Source organism: Pelobates fuscus, chromosome 12 (assembly GCF_036172605.1).
Source record: "Pelobates fuscus isolate aPelFus1 chromosome 12, aPelFus1.pri, whole genome shotgun sequence".
NCBI classification, from domain to species: domain Eukaryota; kingdom Metazoa; phylum Chordata; class Amphibia; order Anura; family Pelobatidae; genus Pelobates; species Pelobates fuscus.
Window position 1 is genome coordinate 91,912,772 of NC_086328.1, and position 24,525 is coordinate 91,937,296.

Consider the following 24,525-nt stretch of genomic DNA (forward strand, 5'->3'; position numbering starts at 1 on the left):
ATTTAGGTCCCCAGCCCCCTTAGATAGCAGTAAAAAGGTGTTTACACTTTGCTTTTTTCCCCCTGCCTCCATGACAGAGATCTTTAATCTTGATGATCTCAGCCAACCCCATGCTTTCCCATAGAAAAGCATTGAGGGGCTATTGCACATGTGGATCAAAAAGCCACGCTTCAGCAATCAGCATCTCCTCATAGAGTGTCTATGTGGAGTGTTCAGCATCTCCATGGAAGTCTTGAACGCCAGTGCTGCACACACATTGACTGCAGCTAGAGGTGTTCCTAGGAAGCATCGTAAACACTTCTGTTTCCCTGAAAATGCAGTGTTTACAATGCTCAGCCTGCAGAGACATACTATAGGCACCAGAACCACCGCATAAAGCTGTAGTGGTCCTGGTCACTATAGTGGTCCTTTAAATGGCACACATTGACCGTCCATTATAATAATGATCTGCCCATGGCTGATTCGTGGATCTTGGAAATTGTGGACAAGTAGCACAGCTGCTTACTCACAAGATACTACAAGTGCTGAAATTATTTTGACTTGGTCCATAAGGATAAGGTCTAGTGCTAAAGCCCACACTCTTTGGTCATACCCTGCATTACTAAAAAAGGTCAGCTCTGGCCTGCAGTTTCAGAAGGTTGTACAGAGGAATAGTTGTGGGTTGACTGCCGGGTGAAGAATGATGCTGCTCGTTTAGGTTTCACTCTTTTGATTTCAGCACCTGGAAAAAAAACAAAAATATGGCATTGATAAGTTACCATTATGTTATAGATCTATACATATCCCTTATTTCCTGTGCAACTGGCAAAGAAAGTATCACTTATTTGTCCATGACACTCCAACTTTCTGCATGTTTTCTGCTGCCAACATGGCAATAGAAGAACAATATACTTTCTAGTTTTAGGGGAAAAAAAAACATCTTTAATTCCCCAAATGGGCAGACCAATATAAACTTATCAACAAATGGGAAAAAGAACTACAAGTACAAATAGAAGAAGAATGGATTAGTTCTCTAAACAAACTAAATACATATACAATAACCAATGTGTGAGCGCTAAAATCCCATGCAGATAATATGGCAGCGTTCAAAAATACAATGCACAAAAAATTGTGAAAAGCAAAACAATAATTACCAAAAAGAACGCGCTAAATTAATCTGTAAATACAAAGAAACAAATAATGGTGCAGACCATCTGGTAATAATAATATGGGGAAAAAGGAGTTATATGTAAAAAACTCACATGTCCCAGAGCCCTATCACCCCTGGCTCTGGGTTTGAAATGCTCCTTGGGAGAGGGGATATTCCCACACTGCAGGGTAGTCAGGAGGATATGTCCACTGATGATTTTGTTGTGCTGTGTATAAAAGGAAGAAGGGCAGCACAACAGAATCATCAGTGGACATATCCTCCTGACTACCCTGCAGTGTGGGAATATCCCCTCTCCCAAGGAGCATTTCAAACCCAGAGCCAGGGGTGATAGGGCTCTGGGACATGTGAGTTTTTTACATATAACTCCTTTTTCCCCATATTATTATTACCAGATGGTCTGCACCATTATTTGTTTCTTTGTATTTACAGATTAATTTAGCCCGTTCTTTTTGGTAATTAAACTAAATACATATGTACACTGTTTAAACCTTACAGAAACCCAATTTAAGCTTTCAAACAGATGGTACCCAACACCGAAATTATTAAAAAAAAATTCTCAGAATCTTCAGACAGATGCTGGCAATATAAAACTAATGAAGGTAATTTAATTCATAGCTGGTGGCACTGTATACCCATAAACAACTACTGGAAAGAAGTAATCAATCCAATAGATCAACAGAGAGAAGTGAGGTTGGTTTTCAAGCCTGAAGTGATTCTACTAAACCTGCAATGGCCAAAAATGACAAAAACAAACCAGATGATTATCTTTCATATAATTACTGCAGCTAAATTAATGTTAGCACGAAATTGGAAAACTGTGATAATACCAGGTATCCAAGACTTAATATTGCAAGTCAGGTGGCAAGCAAGAATGGAAAAGGGCATCCTGGTGAATTTAGGAAACCGATACACACAAATAGACTGGGATGCATGGATAAGCAAATTGGAAAATATAACATAACACATTAACATGGTTATTATACCTACTCTTAGATATAAGAAATAATTAAACCAAATAGAAGTTAAGGCTCAGAAGATAGAACAAAGGAATAGAAACGAGGAGAGAGGAAATGAAAAGGTATAAGATTGTAACCCCCACATGGGCAAAAGCAAAAACAATAAAATATACTGAGTACAAGAGGCTCTCCCTCTCTTTCACACTAAATAAAGGTATTAAAAAAAACTAAAGAATAGAACAGATAACTAAAACATATGAACATTGGGGGAGTGGAGGTCACAGGGATCACATCTAAGAATGCAAGAAATATTCATGATGACTAAAGTACCACGGCCTGAATTATGGAAACCCTAACATATAAGGCATGTACATGTCTGAAATAAAAAAATATATATATATATTTTATTTTCCAAATGTCACAGTTTACTTGTTGAATTGTAACCATTTTCTTTGCAAAACAATTGCAAAGGGTTTAAAAACGTATCTTTAACCCCTTAAGGACTGGACTGTTTTTGCGATGTTGTACATTTGCGACCAGGCCTCTTTTTACACTTTTGTGGTGTTTGTGTTTAGCTGTAATTTTCCGCTCTCTCATTTACTGTTCCCATACAAATTATATATTGTTTTTTTCAGGACAAAAAAATGCTTTCTTTACATACCATTATTTATATAATCTCATGTAATTTAATTTTAAAAAACAAACAAATATGATGAAAAATTTACTTTTACTTGAAAAATCTTTTACTCATCTACAAAAGCGAATAAAAAAAACTGCTAAATAGATTAAAAATATTGTCCTGAGTTTTAAAATACCCAGTGTTTACATGCTTTTTTGCTTTTTTTTGCAAGTTATAGGGTTATAGGTACAAGTAGGATATTGCGATTTCAAAACATATATTCTTTCAAATTTATCAATAGTGACATTGTAACACTATTATCTGCCAAAAGTCTCTGAATAACACCCCACATGTACATATTTTTTTAAAGTAGACAAACCAGGGTATTCAATATAGGGTATGTCCAGTCTTTTTTAGTAGCCACCTAGTCGCAAACACTGGCCAAAGTTAGCGTTCATATTTGTTTTCTGTGTGAAAAAACAAAAAAACTAAACTAAACGCTAATTTGGGCCAGTGTTTGTGACTAAGTGGCTACTAAAAAAGACTGGACATACCCCATTTGCAATACCTTTTGTTGTCTTCTTTTGCAAATGGTATGCCATCATGGGGGTAATTCTCATTCCTGGGCTACCATACGCTCTCAAAGGCAACATAACCAGCCTGCCCATTTTCAATGTAAAAATATTTGACCCATATATTTGACCCTGTAACTTTCAAAAACGCTATAAAATCTGTACATGGGGGGTACTGTTATACTCGGGAGACTTTCTTGAACACAAATATTAGTGTTTCAAAACAGGAAAACATATCACAACAATTATATCATCAGTAAAAGTGCTGTTTGTGTGTGAAAAATGCGAAACAAAGTCACTTTCACTGACAATATCATTGCTGTGATAGGTTTTGCTGTTTTGAATCACTAATATTTGTGTTCAGTGAAGTCTCCCAAGTAAAATGGCACCCCCCATGTACAGGTTTTAGGGCGTCATAGAAAGTTACAGGGTAAAATACAGTGCTAGCAAATTAAATTCTCTGGAATTTCGGCCTGGGTTGGCAGGCAGGTCCCTCAAATTGCAATTAATAAAATTACTTAATTATGTAAAAATATTACATAAATATGCACGTAGAATAGTTAGAATAAAATTGCATATAGATATGTAATTTTTTTTAAAAAAATTATTATTTTTAATGTTTTTAATTTAATTTAATTTACTTATTATTTGTATTTTATAATAATATATATACAATATATATAGTTATTATATATATATTATATATATACGTGCGTAATTTAATTATAAGTGTATTTTTATATTAATATATGTACATATTAATATAAAAATACACTTAGCATGACATTATATATATGATATATAGACGTATATTATATAGATATAATATATGTCTATATATCATATATATATATACACACATATATAATTATTATTTTTTTTTTATTAACTTTAACTTTAATTTTTATTTTTATTTTACAGTTGCAGGGAGACTGCCTGTCAGCACAGACAGTCCCCCTGCAGGCAGGCACATGGACACCTATTGTGACCATGTGGTCACCCTGTTGGGCGATCACATGGCCACAGGGGTCCTAATCCGCCATGGGGAGACTGTCTGGGCTGCAGGCAGTCTCCCCACAACGGGAGCACCGCCGATCGCCGCCGGGGGAATGACGGCGATCAGGTAAGTACATCTGACCGTTAGGACGGTTCAGGACCGTCATCGGTCGGCAACGCAAAAATGCCGATGACGGTCCTGAACCGTCCTCGGTCGTTAAGGGGGTTAAAAAAAAAAAAAAAAAAAAAAAAAGGGTACTATTGGGCATTCTTAGCCAGGCCTCCCTACCCCTTTAAAAAAAGTGGAGAAATAAATAAAGGAAATTGAATTAAAAGAAAACTTACTTGCAATCCAGTTTTGGGTGAAGCTCCTGAAGCTGATCTCTTATCCTCTGCCCAAAAAAGCTTCAAAGGCAATCAAAGGCCTCTCATCATGACTATATGCTGTTCAGGACTAGCAAATATTTTTTTTGCACAGAATTAATATTTGCCAGTCCTGAACAATACATGATTGGTGGGGGTATAACAAACCCCTGGCATGGAAGTGCAAGCTTCAAACAGAACCCTGCTCATACCGACTCCTAACACCATAACCACTTCAAATCCCTGAAGTGGTCATGGTGGTTGGATAAGCCCACAGACAACAAATCTCTTTTAAAAACATCACAGACAACTAGCTCACATCCCCATCATTTTAACAGAACTACTTTTAAGGAAAGAGATTTTCCACCTTTACAGCATCATGCTTACCGTCTTCTACATAGTCTATTGTAGAAAGGTTTTTCATTCGGTTACACAAGACACTCTCCTGTCTGTGCAGTTTGGGACGTTTTTCAGACAACTGGGAATTGCCAGGTGCAGATTCTGATACGGGCGACTCTGTTGCTTGATTTAACTCTATGCAGTACTCAATAAGACCACTCATGAGCTCTGCCTAAAATGAGAAAAAAGTTGGAATTATTCAACTCTATTGAAACACTTGGAGTTGTGAAAACTCGGGAGCTCATATTTAGAATCTATTTATTTTCCTCTGGACTGCAAATTCTATCTTATATGATAAATGCACGACTATTTTATCAATCAATACATTCCAATAGCCTATATATAAATATAATTTTGCCCAGGAGTTGTAAGAGTTTAAACGCAGGGCCTAATTTTGTATGTTTGGATTTGCTTTAGTATTATACAGCCATGTAACAGTGCTGCCACTCAACCCATATGCTCACTAAGGGTTAATAAGTGTGTAGGGGTTTAGAAAAACTACCCCTCTCTGTCTCAGAGGTTTTGCCTTTTGGCTTAAAGAAGCAAGTTCAGTCCTGGCTACCCAAGTAAGTAGCAAAACTAGTCAAAAACTAGCTGCAACTAAAGAGGATTTAATTAACTATTTAAGTCACCTGTTTGGAGTATATTTTCAGCAGTTTGTTGACTGGGGTTCCTTCATTGTCTCCGTCAAATTCTAGCCACAGGATAGGTTCATCATCACTAGGATATGTGTAATCCCAGGACAACTCAGAATACTTTAGGCTTATCAAGACATGCTTGTTACGAAAAGGAGCAAAAAGAAAAAACAAAAATACACATTTTTAGTAAAAGCATAGAGGGCAGATACTTTTGTATAGACGGGTGTAAATCAAAATTTGCAATGGACACATTGGATTTAAAGGGATATTGTAGTGCCAGGAATACAAAGCTGTATTCCTGGCACTACCGATCCCTCTGCCTCCCTCCCGGTAAATAAAGGATTAAAAAAAAATAAAAAATTATTTACTTACCTTATCCCAGCGCGATGTCCCTCGGCGCTGGGTCAAAGCTCCGCCCCGAGACAAGCGGAGGTCTAATGCGCATGCCCGGCAAATGCTACGCGCATAAGACCTCACCAAAGGAAACCATTGTTTCAATGTTTTTCTATGGGGGAAAAATCTGACGCTGGAGGTCCTCATGCAGAGCGTGAGGACGTCCAGTAGCAGATTACGGACCAAAGGTCTGTTTCTATTCTGGAAGTGCCCCTGAGGGCAGACTTAGTAAACATGCCACCCTCAGAACATTTGACTACAAACCTGACAATTATGTAGCCATTACAATTCAACAAAACTCATGATGAACCTTTAGATGTTCTAATCAGAGACTGGAGTTGTTAGACCCATTGATTTTACAGCGAGATCAATCACACATGAAACAATTATATCTGTAGAATCTTTACCTTTTCTTTTCTGTCAATTACAGACACGCCTTCCATGTTAATGGCAACCGATACGGTCTTGCGTCCATTTCTACTGAGTAATCCTTGCGCAGGTTTGTCAACTGTTCCCATGAAAAATGCACATCTAGAGACACATTTAAGCAACATCTAGTAAATATAGAACAATTCTCAATATATGTACTACTTCATAACAAACAATCCCTAGAAAACCTGTGTAATACACACCCATAGTAAGGGAGATCATGACACTTCTTCAGATATGCCTTGTAGTGACAATTCATGGCCTCTGTCTCAGAACAAGCACTAGTCTCTTTAACGTCTTTGTAAGTGTTTAGGAGTGTCTGCTCGAAACTTGCTTGGCGTCCACCTTTGGTTCTGAAAGCAGTTAGCAGGCCTCCATTTCTCTTCTTGCACATATGTTGTGGAAGATAGCAATCCAATTTGGGCCTGGTGGGAAGACACCACAAATCTTTGAAAAAAGGTCCTTAAAATTATAAAAGAAAGCAAGGTTGGAGACTAGAGAGCCTCAAGACTATAAACTAATCTAAAATGTATGCAATGGGGATGTTGAGAGGACATACCTGCAGTGGACTGACAGTTGATCAACCTACCTGTATAGCTGTAAGAGCTGAATTAAGGTAAGAAAACAGTTTTTCACCTATGGCTTTACCTAAGTGTAGAAGGAGTATGCTGCTCCTCATCATAAGGACCAAGTTCTACCCGGCAGACCAAACCACCCAGCTTCTCACAATCCTCTACATCACACGGATATCGACCTTCCAAGACATTGTACTTGGCCTCTTCATACAACAGTTTTAAGACAACATCATGAGAAATCTAGGTAAGGGACAATAAGTCACATGGTAATAAAGTAGCTCTAACATCTCAAAGGTCGTTATGCTGAAAGCAAAGTTTAACTTCTCATTTTCACTTGTAATGGTTCTTACAATCACAACTTATTCATGTGACATAAGAGTACATGCAGTGCTTCCCCCTTAGAAACAGAAGGCTAGAGATTGGTTAGTTATCCAAGCAGTTTCATGTCAAAAGCGCATAAGTCTACTAGTGACTAGAGAAGGATCGGAACCTGGAGATTTTCTACAAGGTAAATAACTATATGATCTAGATGTACTTATGATTTCCTTATCTCTTGCCCATTTGCGATGTGTGTGCTTGCAGTTTTTTTATATCACTCATTCTATAAGGCAGGGGTTGCTTCCTTTTTTTCCCCTACACAATTTACTACTGTATAATAAATTGTAAGGATTTCACCGTTTCTGTTGTCATTTTAGATTTCATAGAACTAACCTGAAGTTCACGTGCTTTAGGTAGGAAAATATTTCTTCGGAATTGCAAAGAAGGTTCATCTAGAATAAAGTTCAAAAATAAACCAAACTATGGGTATAAATAAAAATAAAATCAGAAACAGTTCACTGTTATTTTCCTAAGAAAAGTCACTTCTCAATGAAATTGTCAAGGTTTACATTACAGGGTTAAATTCACCTCTTGTGGTTGTCTTTCAAATTTTCCAATTAAGTTTCATTAGATTTTCAAGTAAACCAACAAAATATTTTAGACAGTGGAAACCATAAATATTGATTTGATACAATGCAGATGAAATAGATTGTACAACATCAATATATTGTAGGAAATCACATGATAGCGTGAAAAAACTATGTAAATAATTACACATTTGTAGGTGTAATCTTTGATGTCTCATAGTACCCATATGGAGATCACAAAGTAAGCAGTATGCAAAGCAAAAGAAATAAGCAAGAAAAGGGAGGAAAAATAACAGCACATAGAAAGCTACTCCAAGAAAAAACTCCCCCACCCACCACCCAGACGATCCCAAACTCCGCCATGCCAGTTGGTGTCAGCTGTCAAGACAGTTTACACTTTTAGGAGGTCATTACAGAAGTTGTCCCAAACAGCCCACTTCCTAAGGATTTCATTGTTTCTTAGACCAAATGGGCCATTTTTTTCCAATTGCCTATTATGATTTAGAATGGTGATTATATCAGGTAATGTAGGTATCACACATTATTGTCAATTCCGTGCTAAGGCCTGTTTTGCAGCTAAAAACACACAACAAAAAAAATTGTTGTGTTGTGCGGTTTAAAGTATCAGGAAACACATGCAGCAGTACAATCTCGGGGTTTGTTTCTATGTCTAGTGTATGGAAACAATTAGGATCTGTTCCGCTTAAAAAAAAGAGCACAGTAAATATGCAACTCTCAAGGACACCAGTTGCTGCCTTCCACCTATAAAATACAATTTGTTTACTTACCTAGGTGAATGTCATCCATGGAGCAGTTGGTGAAACGTGCCAAGAGATCATGCCACTGCCGGCAAATTTTGTAAGGCTGATGCTTTGGTTTTAGTTGTACCTCTGAAACATTAAGAATAACAAATAACTTTCACTGTGTTGTCATTATACCATGCAGATGACAGGTCCACTTTAAAAAAAAAAAAACACAAAAAACAAACAAGAGTGTCCTGTCATTTATGTACATCTTACCCAGAAAAGGAGATATGAGCCACAGTGCAAACACTTCCTGTGCGATATCAGGTAAATGCAGAGCAGCACGTATCAACCTGTGGATCTCTTGAGCTGGGGTGATGGAAATGCTGCTGTCCAAATTAAGTGGAACACTCTGATCGTTAACTAAGTAAACAATCACGTCCACTTCTGAATAGGGAGGGAGAAAGAGATTAAACCTAAGTAAGAAAAACATGTATGCACACTTTTTTTCCTTGTAAAATAAAATCAATCACAAACATTTAAATAAAGATGTGTACCATTACCCAACTTGTGATTACAGACACTTAAATTTGGTATCACAGTATCAACATACATGTGTTGCAAGATTACTGTACACGAGTGACACACATATGTATTGCATATAAAGTGAACATTTCAACTAAATCTGTCATGGCATGTTCACTTTCAAGGAAAGCTGCAAAGACCATAACCACTAGAGCAAGCTGTACAGGTTATGGTGCAAGGAGTGCCCTGGCACCCACCAATGTATGTAATCAAATCATTAGCTAATGGTTTAAAAACCAACCTGGAGTCTGCAGTGCTTAAAGGACCACTATGGGCACCCAGACCACTTCAGCTCAATGAAGTGGTCTGGGTGCGAGGTCCCCAGGTTTTAACCCTGCAGCTGTAAACAAAGCATTTTCAGAGAAACTGCTAGGTTTACACTGAGGGTTAATCCAGCCTCTAGTGGCTGTCTCACTCACAGCCACTAGAGGCCACTTCCGTGATTCTCACTGTGAAAAATCAGAGTGAGAAGACGCTGACGTCCATAGGAAAGCATTGAGTAATGCTTTCCTATGGGCGGTTTGAATGTGCGCGCGGCTCTTGTTGCGCATGCAGCGCTGACGTCGGCAGGAAGAGGAAAGTTCCCCAGCGCCGAGGAAGCCAGGGGCTGGAGAAAGGCAAGTGTTTTAACCCCTTCAGCCCAGCAGGAGGGAGGACATGAGGGTGGGGGGGACCTAAGGACTACATAGTGCCAGGAAAACGAGTTTGTTTTCCTGGAACTATAGTGGTCCTTTAACTCATTGGCGAAGAGTAAAATCAGCTGACACTCTCATCCAATGAGCTGGCCTGACATCCACCATGTTGTAGCTTCCGGCTCTCAATGTAGGAAGTGATCGGTGCCCAGTGAAATATGACTCCTGGTACTTTTTCCCACCTTTAGCAAAACATTTAATTACTTGTATTATGGGTGGGGACCAGTGCACCCCTGATCATAACCAGTGCACTGTTGTGGTGAGGATGCTTTGAGGGTTCCTTTTTTCCCCCCACAGATCCCCACCTTACGCATTGAATACAAGACAGACATAAATTGTATGATGATTAAAAATGTAATTTGAGTCATAGGTATTCTGTGTATACACACACTGAATTCCACCTCAAAGGTCAGTACTAACTACATACTAACATTGTAACTACAAACAAAACTATAAAACAGAACACAATACAATTGACACATACGATGGTTTCCTCCTGAAGAGACACTGCTTCTCAATGGATATTCTTCTGAGTGTGATGATATTTCACTTCCATCCATCTAAGGGGGTGAAATAATATATTTTTTTTATAAATAATGATAGCTAAAAAAAAAAAACCCTGAGATTAAATGGTAGGTTAATGAAAACATAGCATACGAGTTCAAAACCGCCTTCTCAACCAAACCTTTTAGAATTTAAATGGTAGTTTCACTAACAAACTGTACAATTATATAGACATATGGTATTTTTCAATAAATAAATAAATGCATGGAGTACCAAGTTATTTGTTGTGGCAAACAGTTGCACTTCAGTTGTTAAAGGGACACTATAGTCACCAGAACAACTACAGCTTAATGTAGTTGTTCTGGTGAGTATAAAAGCTCCACTCCCTTCAGGCATTTTCATGTAAACACTGCCTTTTCAGAGAAAAGGCAGTGTTTACATTGCCCCTAGGGACACCTCCAAGTGGCCACTCCTTAGATGGCCACTGGAGGGGCTTACTGGCTCAGGGCTGCACAGTAGGCAGCCCTGCCGTTCAGCGTCCCCACGCTCTGCATGGAGACGCTGAATTTTCCTCATAGAGATGCATCAATTCAATGCATCTCTATGAGGAGGTCCTGATGTGCCAAAACGGCATTTGGCCCCGCCCAGTGCCAATGTAATCCTTTTCCTATGGGAAAGCATTGGATTAGCTAAAAATCGGCCATTCTGATGATGTCACAAAGAGGGCAGAGCCAGCGCTGGTGGACCCGCGTGGCTCTGGAAATAAGGTGAGTTTTAAACTTTTATAGGGGGGGCAAGCCACCTAAATTGTGGGTTTAGCACTATAGGGTCAGGAATACATGTTTGTGTTCCTGACCCTATAGTGATCCTTTAATGAACGAAAATATCTTACAAGACCTTTCACTAGTCTGTGTGGATAATCTACAGCTTCAAATCAAAAGGGAGGGCAACAGTTTGCTACCATATGTTTGGTTCATAGAAAGACTTACCTGTAACAAACAGCACATCCCAACATAAATAAAATGGCGCACTTTGAGGTTTAGGGATAGCTCCAGGATTTACAACTAACATTTTATAAAAAGGAGCAAGGAATTGGGCATCACCGATCTCTAGCATGGCTTGAGACAATATAAATATTGTATTGGAGCATAGAACATATGCAAATGCATTGTATTTTCCTTAAAAGGTTTGTCAAGACCTGCACGTTCAAAATTGCTATTCCCTTGTATAGTGAATGCAAAAAAAGAGTGAATATTCTTTTAGCTTCATTCCAAGAGTGCAATTGTAAACACAAAGAGGAGAGATGCCTGAAATCTTTGAAACAACTATTTTTGTTTGTGTGAATCCTAAAATAAAAAAAAATAAAAATAAAAAAAAAAACCAACAACTTACAAAACCTTACTTTGCTGGTATACAACACCCACGCTATTACACAAGACAAAGAAATATAAAGATTTTGATATATATCACAGCAGCAACTTTACATTTTAGTATTAAAAGGTGCCGTAGAAAAATAATTTTATCCCTTTCACAAACTGCCCAGGGATAGTACAAGAACACTCAGAGCGCAACAGAAAGCTGTAGTTGTTATGGTGCCTGGAGTGCCCTGTCGCTCTCCTGAGCCAAGCCCTGCAACGAAGAGCTATCTGCTGACACACTCACCTAAGGGAAGTTTATGCTGAGGAAAAAAAAACTAAGCTAAACAAACAAAAACAAATTGCACTAGCAAAATTGCTAGAAAATGTATATGCTGTCCTAAAAAGCCATTTAAAATGTAGCACATCCCTCACCTGCCAATCAATCCTTAGTATAGCCATGCTATGCCAGGAATGAGTTGTAAGGCACACAGAAGAGCCTACTTATAGATAGTTCTCCTGCTCTTCATTACAGCGATACATCTTTAGCAGGTGCAGAGCATTTCTTGCAGTAGGGATATAGGACATTTCTGACAGATGTTTTGGCCTAACTAACATGTCAGTGTGGTGTCATTACGGAGGATTGTCCTGAAGACATTACAGCAATACAATATCACTTTAATGTTCCTTTTTGGTGATTAAACAACTTGTTACAGTAATCATTCTTGTGTCCACCTTTACAACTCAAAATCCTATTCCCTGGACATGGTAAGAAAAACAAAAAAGTTTTTGGTTCGTTATCGGACGCTGGACATCCTCACGCTCTGCATGAGGACCTCCAGCGTCAGATTTTTCCCCATAGGAAAGTATTGATTCAAGCATTAGACCGCACTCATCGCGGGACAGAGGAGGGGGCGGAACATCAGCGCTGGGATCTGGTAAGAAATTAATTTTTTTTTAACCCTTTATTTACCGGGTAGGAGGGGACGCGAGGGAGGGGGGGGAGACAGAGTGATCGAATTACAGCTTTGTAGTCCTGGCATTACAGTATCCCTTTTAAGTGTGTATTATATTTCGATTTTGTGACTTTTATACTTCAGATTATTGTTCATATACTCCTCCTTACATACACAATATTCACGTTCTGTCATTTATTTTAGAATATTCTTTACTACCTTTAAGCAGGCTTGTTCTTCAATATGGGATTAATTTAAATATCAGTGTCTACACGTTTAAATTGAAATTTAAAATCAATAGAAATTACTTTCTCGAGGCAGGGGTACTAAGGAAATTTTTTTTACAAAATGTTGAGCTTCAGAGGTACTTCTTCATAAAAGGTTGAGAAACATTGGTCTAAAACATGTAACTGGTTAGGAAAACAGGCAAGTAAACAAGATGCTAATTACTGCTACTAAGTTTGAAACATTTTCAGTAAGATGCCAGCTGGGCGCAGTGACATTTGAGGTTGCTAACCAACACAATACATGCACTTCCAAATAAAGAATAGGGAACAGTAGGTGACATTTGTCACAGAGAGCAGCTTTCACAGCCGTATGAGTAAACAGACAAAACTGTTTACCAAGCTCAGCTGTTCTCAGACGCCTAAAGCATGCTCACAGTGGCATGATTTAATCCAGGACCCAATGAAAAAACAAAAGTTCTTAAAAAGGGACTCTGTCAAGCCAAACACAATATTCCTGGAACAAAGGGATTAATTAATGTATAGGAGTACATCACTGCAATTAAAAGACTGCAAAGAGCAATTTTACATTCTCCCCGGTCATTCAAGATAAGTCCAACTTTATCTATTTTCTCCCATGTGACACTAACCCCAATTTATTTATTCTCTTACAGTTGACAAAGCTTGGCAAAAAATGCAGAGCTACCGCTATCAAGCCATTAGCCGGCATTAGTGAGTTTTGTCTATGGCAGGTATAGGCAACCTTCGGTACTCCAGATGAGTGCCAGCATTATGGGGGATGTAGTCCACAACATCTGGAGTGCCGAAGGTTGCCTATCCCTGGTCTATGGAGTCTACCGCAGGATTCTGTTGCACATGCCCGAAAGTATAACAATTACGCCGGCTTCTGGCAGATGAAGTTCCAGGAGCTAAAGAGGATTCTGCAGTAGAAGATGGTGGAGTCCACGAGAGACAGGTTCAGGGAAGTAAGGCTCATCTTTTCCAGCACCCCACAGCCACCACATTGCCAGTGGTAAAGCATACATCGGGGTCTTTGCTAAATATTTAAAGACCCCAGAAGGTGACAGAGCTGCTTTAAGACATCTTTCCCCAAAAAATGAACACATAATAGATAAAAACTACGAGTGGAAAAATTTAGTGATACATTAAACACAGAATTTGCAGTTAAAATTATTTCTTCTAAACACAAATTCATTAAATTGAAAACAAAATTACACAAAATGGCATAAATATAAATTAAAACAAGTCACTCTAGAGACTGACTATTAATTTGGACAAATAGCTCAGGAAATACTACTCAAATAATTCCTGAATATAAACAGGGACATCAGAGGTTTGCTCAACCATTCCTTATCCCCTAATTACTTTAAATCCTCTGCCACGTCAGGTATGCATCTATTAAAATGCCTTCGCTACATCTGTCAAAGAGGAGAATGATGACAAGAATGAAACTACATACGTTAAAAGAAGCTACACGGTGGCTTCTACTGATTCACTGTACAGTGTCAGCGTTTTTTTTGTTTGACCTAATTTTATTTGCAGCACAGTCTCACATTTAAAAGACCTCCATTTATTTGCAGCACAGTCTCACATTTAAAAGATAAGAGTTCATGTTTAGTCCACTAACAGGGCTATTGACTAAAGAGAATTCAAAGTGAATTTGGAATTTAAGATCAAAGTAACTGAACTGGAAGCATAGTTGACTAAGAGGATTTATACAGTTCGACTATTTTGTCCTTAAATTTGAAATTCACTAACCCTGTTTGTAGTACCTTTAGTCACCCAGCTGGATTGAGCATATAGAAGACAGGGAAGCTACTTGCACAAGCAGTTTTGTTTCTTGGAGAAACCCTAAAAGAATTGATAATGGCTAGAAACGAATAACTTTTTGTTTTTTTTTAAATGTACATTTAAAAAAGTATAAAACACACACGCACACACACACTAAAAAATCTGAGCATACAATGGCAACTTGTAAGGACTGGCTAGTAACACAGAACTTCAAATTTGAAGCACTGTATAAAACAACTTTAGAACATATTTAATATCTGTGTGAATATATAATTACAATTTGCTTGCACTACATTTAAATAAAGCCGACCCCCTCCCCCCCCCCCCCCACCTACTATTCATCTTTGTATCAAATCACGAGGCTCTGATTCTGCTCCAGTGACATCTGTTTTAAAGCAAAACATTCGATTCTGGGAAACTTTTGTAGAAAGGCCTCAATGTGTATTTTTCAGTCTTCAACCTAGCAGGATACACATAATATTTATACTCTTGCTTATACAAGAAGCACAAAGAAAGAACGAACAATGGAAGACTCTCCACAGTTGTTCTTGACATGCACAATTACATGAGATAAGCCATCTAGTGCACAAGGATATGCCTTTTCCCCGTCAAAATGTAGCATATGGAGGAGGTGTCGAGCCAAGGTAATGTACAGATAATAGACCAGCACAGATGAGGTGGATGAGGAGTAAGGAAAGGTAGGAATGCCGAAGATAGTAATGGTATTTCGAAACAAGTTGAAAGAATGTGATAATTGAGACATAGCAAATCAGCAGCCACTGGAATGTGTGTGTATGGAGAGAGACAGGGAAACAATAGCATATTGAGGAGTTTGTTGGTTCTATAAAAAAACAAGGACAACAGCTGTTTAAATATGTCGAAGCCAGTTGGCGTGTTGGAAAAAAACAAAACAGAGGAGCAGGGATGAATTAACTCTGTGGCGCAAGTTATGATCAGATTTTTCCAGGGATTGAAAAGATTTATAGAGAAGAATTAAAGAAGGCACCAATGTAGGGAACCATTGGTGAAGATGAGATTTTGAGGGTGATAGAACAAGGTAACAGGTATAATACTGTGCTCTTTCCTAATGAGCTTTAAAAATTAAGCACATTTTTTTTAGCAGAGGTTACAGATACAATTAACACATAAGTAAACATACTAACACAACATAATTTTAAACTGACTTTCTAGGAGTTTTATAAACAGGGATATTTAAGACAGCCTTGAGCTTACCATGTAAAGTAAAAAAAAAACATCAGTTTTAGCTGGGTTAAATTGCAGAAAGAGTGAGGATATCCTGTAAGACATTTCACAATCGTTGAAGGTCACAAAAGAGTAAAAGATCTAGACATTACATATCTCAAAGGTTGTCTTAAAGGGGCACTCCACTGCCAAAATAAATATAAAAAAAAATAAAAATAATCACTGTTTAGTACCTTTACCCCAGTGAAATCATGCATGCGTTTAATTATGCATTTTTTCATTGGGTTATATCTAAAACTAGCTGCAGCCAAACTACCAGAAGGTAACAGGAACGGTTGTCTGATTGCAGTGGGGGGCCAGGGGAGTTGTGGCGGTAAGGAATATGTATAACAAGGTAAATTTAGAAACATTTAAATTTTCTATTGAACTATGCACTCTCTGTCAAATGGAGGAAAAAAGCATAAAAAGGAAGATGTAGAAGAAACCTTAACACACAAGGTGCAAGTGAGGTGAGGTATTTTAGTTGCTCTCTAAATAGGTGCGACTTCCCCAGTGTTTAAAAACCACTTAAAAAACACAAGATTAGAATATAAAACAAAAAACAGATAGGGGGCGCTCCAAATAGTGAATCAAGGCAAAGAATACTTATACAGACTGGTTCTTCAGTTCATATGTACACCACCTAAATATCAAAGATAATAGCACATAGCATAATACTGTATGGTGGAAAACTGATTAAAACAGTGTATCAATTGCCAACTCACAATCTGCAGAGCAACGTATAGTAGGCTCTGACTATAAATCGCATGCTCTGTTATCTCAGGAAATACACCTCCGCTTTCAATGTCCAAAACTCGACTGGTCCCAGGAGTCAGCAAAGAAAAATAATCGGTAGGTCCAGAGTATTTCAAAATGCTAAAAATAGCTATTTATTCAAAGGTATTATAAAACAAACAATAAAAAGATATATTGTATACAGAAATAAACACTAACGCGTTTCGACCCGATGGTCTTTTTCAAAGTGTATTGTCCAACTGTCCGGACGTCCTTTAAATATCCTTTCCAGATCGTCATCTTTGGCGCCAACCAGATTTTCCCGCCAATCGTTCATTCAATTATCCGTTTCGTCTCCATTTCCGGCTCTCAGTGATGACGTCTTTCCGTTTCCTGTTGCATACGGCGCTTTCCTTTTGCATCCGCCGGTGGCATTATGGTCTTAGTCGCCATCTTTGAATGTCCACACATCGGGCAACACTCAATTTTATTCACGCATTAATATTGCAACAAAGTCCCGAAATGTAAGAGTGTTTAGTCAATAACCATTATTGTACCACATTTACAGTAACATAACAGGCTCATCCTGTATATCCCAATACTATAACACAGAAATTCCATCATAATTAAAAACTATGTATAAAATTATCAAATAAAATTGACTATATATCAATCATTATTAAAACATCAAAATATGTATAGGACATATGTGAAATATATATACTCTCACTTTAATCAAAAAAGGAAAAAGAAGAAAAAAAAGAGGAGAATGTTATTATCATAGATATCTTAACTCATTATTTTTATCTCTTATTTTAATGCGCTCATTTCAAAGTCGCAGTGTAGCCCTTTCGGTGCTAAAGTGTCTAAATTAAAGATCCAGCCCATTTCACATAAGCTGAGGGCTGCATCAATTGGAGAGGAGGGGATATTGATGCAGCCCTCAGCTTATGTGAAATGGGCTGGATCTTTAATTTAGACACTTTAGCACCGAAAGGGCTAAACTGCGACTTTGAAATGAGCGCATTAATATAAGAGATAAAAATAATGAGTTAAGATATCTATGATAATAACATTCTCCTCTTTTTTTCTTCTTTTTCCTTTTTTGATTAAAGTGAGAGTATATATATTTCACATATGTCCTATACATATTTTGATGTTTTAATAATGATTGATATATAGTCAATTTTATTTGATAATTTTATACATAGTTTTTAATTATGATGGAATTTCTGTGTTATAGTATTGGGATATACAGGATGAGCCTGTTATGTTACTGTAAATGTGGTACAATAATGGTTATTGACTAAACACTCTTACATTTCGGGACTTTGTTGCAATATTAATGCGTGAATAAAATTGAGTGTTGCCCGATGTGTGGACATTCAAAGATGGCGACTAAGACCATAATGCCACAGGCGGATGCAAAAGGAAAGCGCCGTATGCAACAGGAAACGGAAAGACGTCATCACTGAGAGCCGGAAATGGAGACGAAACGGATAATTGAATGAACGATTGGCGGGAAAATCTGGTTGGCGCCAAAGATGACGATCTGGAAAGGATATTTAAAGGACGTCCGGACAGTTGGACAATACACTTTGAAAAAGACCATCGGGTCGAAACGCGTTAGTGTTTATTTCTGTATACAATATATCTTTTTATTGTTTGTTTTATAATACCTTTGAATAAATAGCTATTTTTAGCATTTTGAAATACTCTGGACCTACCGATTATTTTTCTTTGCTGACTCCTGGGACCAGTCGAGTTTTGGACATTGAAAGCGGAGGTGTATTTCCTGAGATAACAGAGCATGCGATTATAGTCAGAGCCTACTATACGTGGCTCTGCAGATTGTGAGTTGGCAATTGATACACTGTTTTAATCAGTTTTCCACCATACAGTATTATGCTATGTGCTATTATCTTTGATATTTAGGTGGTGTACATATGAACTGAAGAACCAGTCTGTATAAGTATTCTTTGCCTTGATTCACTATTTGGAGCGCCCCCGATCTGTTTTTGTTTTATAAAAAGGAAGATGCACTTCAGCAGACTGAAATGCTTTAGGGGTCTAGAGAGTCCTCTTAACCCCTTAAGGACACATGACATGTGTGACATGTCATGATTCCCTTTTATTCCAGAAGTTTGGTCCTTAAGGGGTTAAAACTAATTAAGAACAGGCACGTGCTAAGCCATGAAAGGGTGTGGGGTCTATTATATCTGCCATCAATTGTGTCAGCTCAACATGCCGGAGAGCCAAATCGGTATGTGCAGACAGCCACAAAAACGTTGGCACACTCTAGATGTTATTTGAGGCCGAAAGTGCTCTCAATGACAAGTTCATTTTGCACTTTTGGAAGATTTCCTTAGAACATGCTTTTCTACAAGCTTCTGGGTCTTTCACTCAGTCAGTGCAAAGAAAGAGCCTATTGTGGAAGGCAGCCATTAGTGGTTGCGTTAACCCTGCAATGCAAACATTTCAGATGAAAAAGCAAAACTAAAAACATTGCAGGGTTAAAACTAATGACCACTGCACATACACAACTTCATTGAGATAAAGTGGGATGCGTAACGATACTCCTTTAACAAAAAGAATGTAAAAATGTTTGCCAATACAAGTGAGTAAAACAAAAAAGCATCAACTTACCAAGCTTTCAAGCTCACTAATTTAGAACTAGAATGTTCAGTTCTTCAAAATTACCAGATTACTTAATTCCAATTTTTATAGGAAAACATACAGATAGTATACTGACCAAAGCTTGATGTTTAAATGATTAAAGTGACGCACTAGGGGAGATGTATCAAAGTTATCTGAATTGTCTTGGTAAGTTCAAAATTGTTTATTACATTTATTAGAAGGGTAAATTAGGCACCATAACAACTATGCAGCGGTCATGGTGTCAGGTATCCACAAACGCCGTCCCATAGTAAGTACTTGAACCATTTTTAAATGGTTCCCAGATTACAAGGGTCCCCTGAGTGCATCCAGTCTAGCATCCTCTTCTGATTTACCTATATCAGAAGTTCCCCTATAAGAAATTCCACATTGTAATTACAGCAGAGTTTAATGGATCTTAGACAAAGAAATGTGTAAAACTCCACCATTCTATGTCTCATATCTACAATAATTTTACAAGCTCTTGCATTTACAATATCAGAAAGTATAGTTCAACAGCTATAGGTTTCTTGTTTATCACTTATTCTATTCAGCACTATTCACAGAATCACTATGATAACTTATTAGGGTTTCAATATATTAAGTTCTAGTCATCTATTCCCTTTTATTGAGGCAGGTACCTATGTGACATGGTCATATCCTCAGTAGCAGTCCTACTCCGAGTTTATGTAGGTCCCAGGTTTCACCAACCTGTTGACTGGGGTACAGAATGTGAGATATAGGAGTATCCTTGATACAGTAGTCTATTTCTGGTATATTGTAGTTCCCAGGCTTCTTCTTGGTGATGGGAGGTACTTAACTTTGTTTCCCTTTTAACATTTAGCTTTCAATACCTGATCTTAATCTAGGATTAATTAGGAAATATGGCATACAACATACATTAGTCCTAGCATTAGTTGTATTTGTTTTGCGTTGGTAGGGTTTTATATGCTTATACAAGGACATTTTCCTTACTCCCCTTTTTCCTTTCCCTTTCCTGGCATAGGATATCCATGATGTTATAATCATCTTTCTCTTTTCAGTAAGGGATACGTCTGGGTGATAGAAAGGGATGCTTTTTGCATTCTAATTACAAGAACACTCACATAGCTCTAGCTAATTCATGATTATGAAGCTTGTATCACCTTTATACTAGCTACAATACAGATGTTCTGCTATTGGCACTCGTAAGGATTAATATGGTGCTGGCATGTTAGTCAGTCTCAGTGATGGAATGTTAGATAATTCCATAGTAATCCTTACAGCACTATATACTAAGAAACCAGAACCAGAGACCATCTGTCTTCATGAATTAGGTGATCAGCTATATAGGGAATAGTTTGTAACTTAGGGTAACTTTGTAAATACTTTGATTCTTTTTTTTTTGTGGTATATTGTTACAATTGTTTGTTAAGGTAAGACTTTCACTAGAACTATACATTAAAGTGACACTATAGTCACCAGCACAACTACAGCTTATTGTATTTATTCTGGTGAGTATAATCATTTGTTTAAGGCCTTTGGCCTGAAACACTGTATTTTCAGAGAAAATGCAGTGTTTACATTAGAGTACAGGGATAACTACACTGGCCACTCCTCTGATGGCTACTAGATGTGTTTCCCAGGACAGTGCTGGAGTCACTGCCATTCAGTGTCTCCATCCTCTGCATGGAGACACTGAACTTTCCTCGTAGAGATGCATTGATTCAAAATATCTCTACGATGAGATGCTGATTGGTCAGGGCTGTTTGGCCTGTGCTGGCTCTGCCCCTGATCTGCCTCCTTGACAGTCTTAGCCAATCCTATGGGAAAGCATTGTGATAGGCTCAGAGAATCACTTCGGATGATGTCAGCAAAGCAGGCAGACGGGGGCAGAGCCAGCAGCTGCAGAATTGAACAAACATAAGATTCTACTATATTTAGAGGGGCTAAAAAGGTAGTTTTACATACATGTTTGTGTTCCTGATCCTACAGTGTTTTTTTTAAGTGTCAAAGCCTATGCTACTCCTTGTGCCGGCGTGAACTATAGGAAACTGACCAAGGGTTATTTCATTTAGTGTACCTTTTGGCATGCCTCTGTGCTGCATGCACAAGATCGCACCTTTCCAGTTCTTCTAAATTAGCTGTAGTACAGCTTACAAGGTAGGCAAATGTGCTCTAGCCCAGCATCCCTCCCACTTCCGTTAGTTTTGTGTCTAAGTGACAGCCAGAGGAGTGTTTCTGCCCCAAGTATAAAAGAGTCGATTTCTATTGAAAATTGCCTCTTTTATAATCTACAGACTTCAGACACAAAGCACTGTCAAATGGGTGTTCATTTAAACCCTCAGAATTGTGTTCCATTATATCCAGAGATCATTAGCAAACATTCATATACAAGCACAAGAATAATCACTGTGAGGTCACTTCCAGATAACGTCCAACACTTCAAATGATCAAAGGTCACTGATCAAAAGTTGTAGTGCACTGAAAACAGATTTCAAACATTTGCCATGACGACTCATATTAAAGGAACACTCCAAGCACCATAAGTACATCATCATGCTATAATGGTTATGGTGCCAGGAATTAAACCACTGATTTATTACATAGGGAGCACCGAGCACTGGTCACTGGATAGCCAGCTCAACACTGCACTGTGTTGCATCTCACTGGTTGAGTGCGTCAACTTATGATTTGACTATTAACTGTAGTGTTTATGGTGCTTCAAGTGAACTGCATCATATATTCCTAACACTATATTATTTTATTCCCCCCTCTCTGTGTAGTAAAAAGGTTGTTTTACTCACCTTTTCTCCATCACTGCACCGGCCTTGGCGTAGCTTGACCTGTCTCCATGGCTGAGATCATCAATCTTGACGATCTCAGTCAATCCAATGCTTTCCCTTTGGAGGCTATTTCGCATGTGTGGCAAAATGCCGAGCTGTGCCAGTCAGCATCTCCTCATAGAGGTGCATTAAAGGAATGTAGGTGCTGCACACTGTGATACATGGAGATAGAAAGCGCCTCTAGTAGCCTTCTGATTGACTGCCGCTAGATTTATTACTAGGTAGAAATGCGCAAACTGCCTTTTCTCTGAGCCTGTAGGGGCATGTTATAGACACCAAAACCACTACATTAAAGGGACATTGTAGGCATCCAGACCACTTCAGCTCAATAAAGTGGTCTGGGTGCAATGTCCCATCACCCTTCCCCCATAGCATGTAATTATTGCAGTTTTTTTTTTATATAAACTGCAATAATTACCAGCTAGGGTTAACTCCTCTGGTGGCTGTCTTCCGGGCTCAAAGGCAACTATTGGTCGCCTAAATGACGCTGGACGCATGCTATGCATTAGGACTTCCAGCGTCACAGGAATCCCTATAGGAAAGTATTGAATAATAGCGTGCATGGGCATTAGGTCTCTTTCCCGCTGGCTGACGTCAGCGGATCCAAACTTGTTTTCCTGGCACTATAGTTTCCCTTTAAGCGGTGTTCTAGTTACTATAGTGTCTGTTTAAGAGCTTTAAAAGTATGATGTATCATTCTTTTGACAGTCTATAAAACTGCCGATTTCAAAATAAATCAGCACTTTTATAATTTGTGGCAGAACTACCTCCCTGGCTGTCAAACAGCCAGAGAGGTTTTCTTCCGCTAGCATCTGCTCCACAGAATGCTTGCCTTAATCCCAAATTCATGAGAGGTACTACAGGTCACTGAGAAGCATAGGAAACTCGTAATTGTGTGCAGCTTCAACATAGAGACGTCTTAATGAGAAGCCTCTAATTGGAGTATTCCCTCCTGGGGGGGAAGGAGAGGGCTTAAAGGGACACTCCGGGCACCCAGACCACTTCTGCCCATTGGAGTGGTCTGGGTGTCAACTCCCACTACTCTTAACCCTGCAAGTGTAATTATTGCAGTTTTTATAAACTGCAATAATTACCTTGCATGGTTAACTCCACCTCTAGAGGTCACTTCCTCCTTCATAGCACAGATTATCTGTGCTAGAGCGTCGCTGGACGTCCTCACGCTATGTGAGGACCTCCAGCGTCGCTCATTTCCGCATAGGAAAGCATTGAAAATTTTTCAATGCTTTCCTATGGGGAGCGCTAATGCGCATGCATTACCGCGCATGCGCATTAGGTCTCCTCAGCCGGTGGGCGTGATCAGTCTATCCCACCGGCCGACGGAGACAGTAGGAGGAGCAGTGCGGAGGAGGAGACAGCAACGAGGGACATAGTCGCTGCCTCAGGTAAGTGACTGAAGGGGTTTTCACCCCTTCAGCAACTGGGGATTGGGAGGGAGAGGGAACCTCCAGTGCCAGGAAAACTGATTGTTTTCCTGGCACTGGAGTTCTTCTTTAAAGTGTTTATTCAAAAAAAGTATATGTCCTTTACTGCTGGAATATATATATATATATATATATATATATATATATATATATACACACACACACACACACACACATACACAAGTGTAATTTAAAATTTAATTTCCCAGTTAAATGTTCCCTTAATTTGATACACTCCAAAGTTGAAAACCCAGAAAATGACTATAATATGGAACGTATTACTGCAAGTTTTTTTGCGGTCATACACACAATTATTCATTAGTTCTAAGAAGCTGGGAAATCGGGATAAACAGAATTAACTTGGACACTCACAGACTGTATTCACTAAACCGTGAAATGTAGCAAATGCCAAAATTTAGTTAACAATAGCGGATATGGAAAATCTCGAGCTCATCTAATTTAGTGTAAATTTTCCCATTTTGGATTTTAATCCGATACATTGCTAACAAACCCCCGGCATGGATGTTATTAGGAAGCCCTCACTCCGTACAGCCAAGCCCCGGGCACCGCCAGTGTGCTCTGAGCACAGTAAACCTGAGCTAAAAGTTACCGTCAGCGAGATTAAATCATGAGCCACATCATATTAGCTGTAACCGAGCCCCCGCCGTCATCACACCCACCTTTCACCGGAGCCGCTCGGTGCCAGTACTTTGGGACTCTCCCGGGTTAGCGACAACTAGGAAGTGTAAGTCAACAACCC

The 24,525-nt window shown here is 38.6% G+C and overlaps 1 protein-coding gene across 1 annotated transcript; it reads right to left on the reverse strand.

Moving 5' to 3' along the window:
• Nucleotides 1-11: 11 nt before the first annotated feature.
• FRMD8 (FERM domain containing 8) lies at nucleotides 12-24,525 on the reverse strand. The gene is made up of 11 exons (XM_063437620.1): nucleotides 24,446-24,525; nucleotides 10,500-10,575; nucleotides 9,015-9,185; nucleotides 8,784-8,885; nucleotides 7,802-7,860; nucleotides 7,164-7,330; nucleotides 6,719-6,940; nucleotides 6,494-6,617; nucleotides 5,688-5,831; nucleotides 5,044-5,227; nucleotides 12-721 (listed from the first exon to the last, which is right to left on the reverse strand). The coding sequence occupies exons 2-11, from the start codon at nucleotides 10,573-10,575 to the stop codon at nucleotides 612-614; spliced, it is 1,359 nt and encodes a 452-aa protein (XP_063293690.1). The 5' UTR covers nucleotides 24,446-24,525; the 3' UTR covers nucleotides 12-611.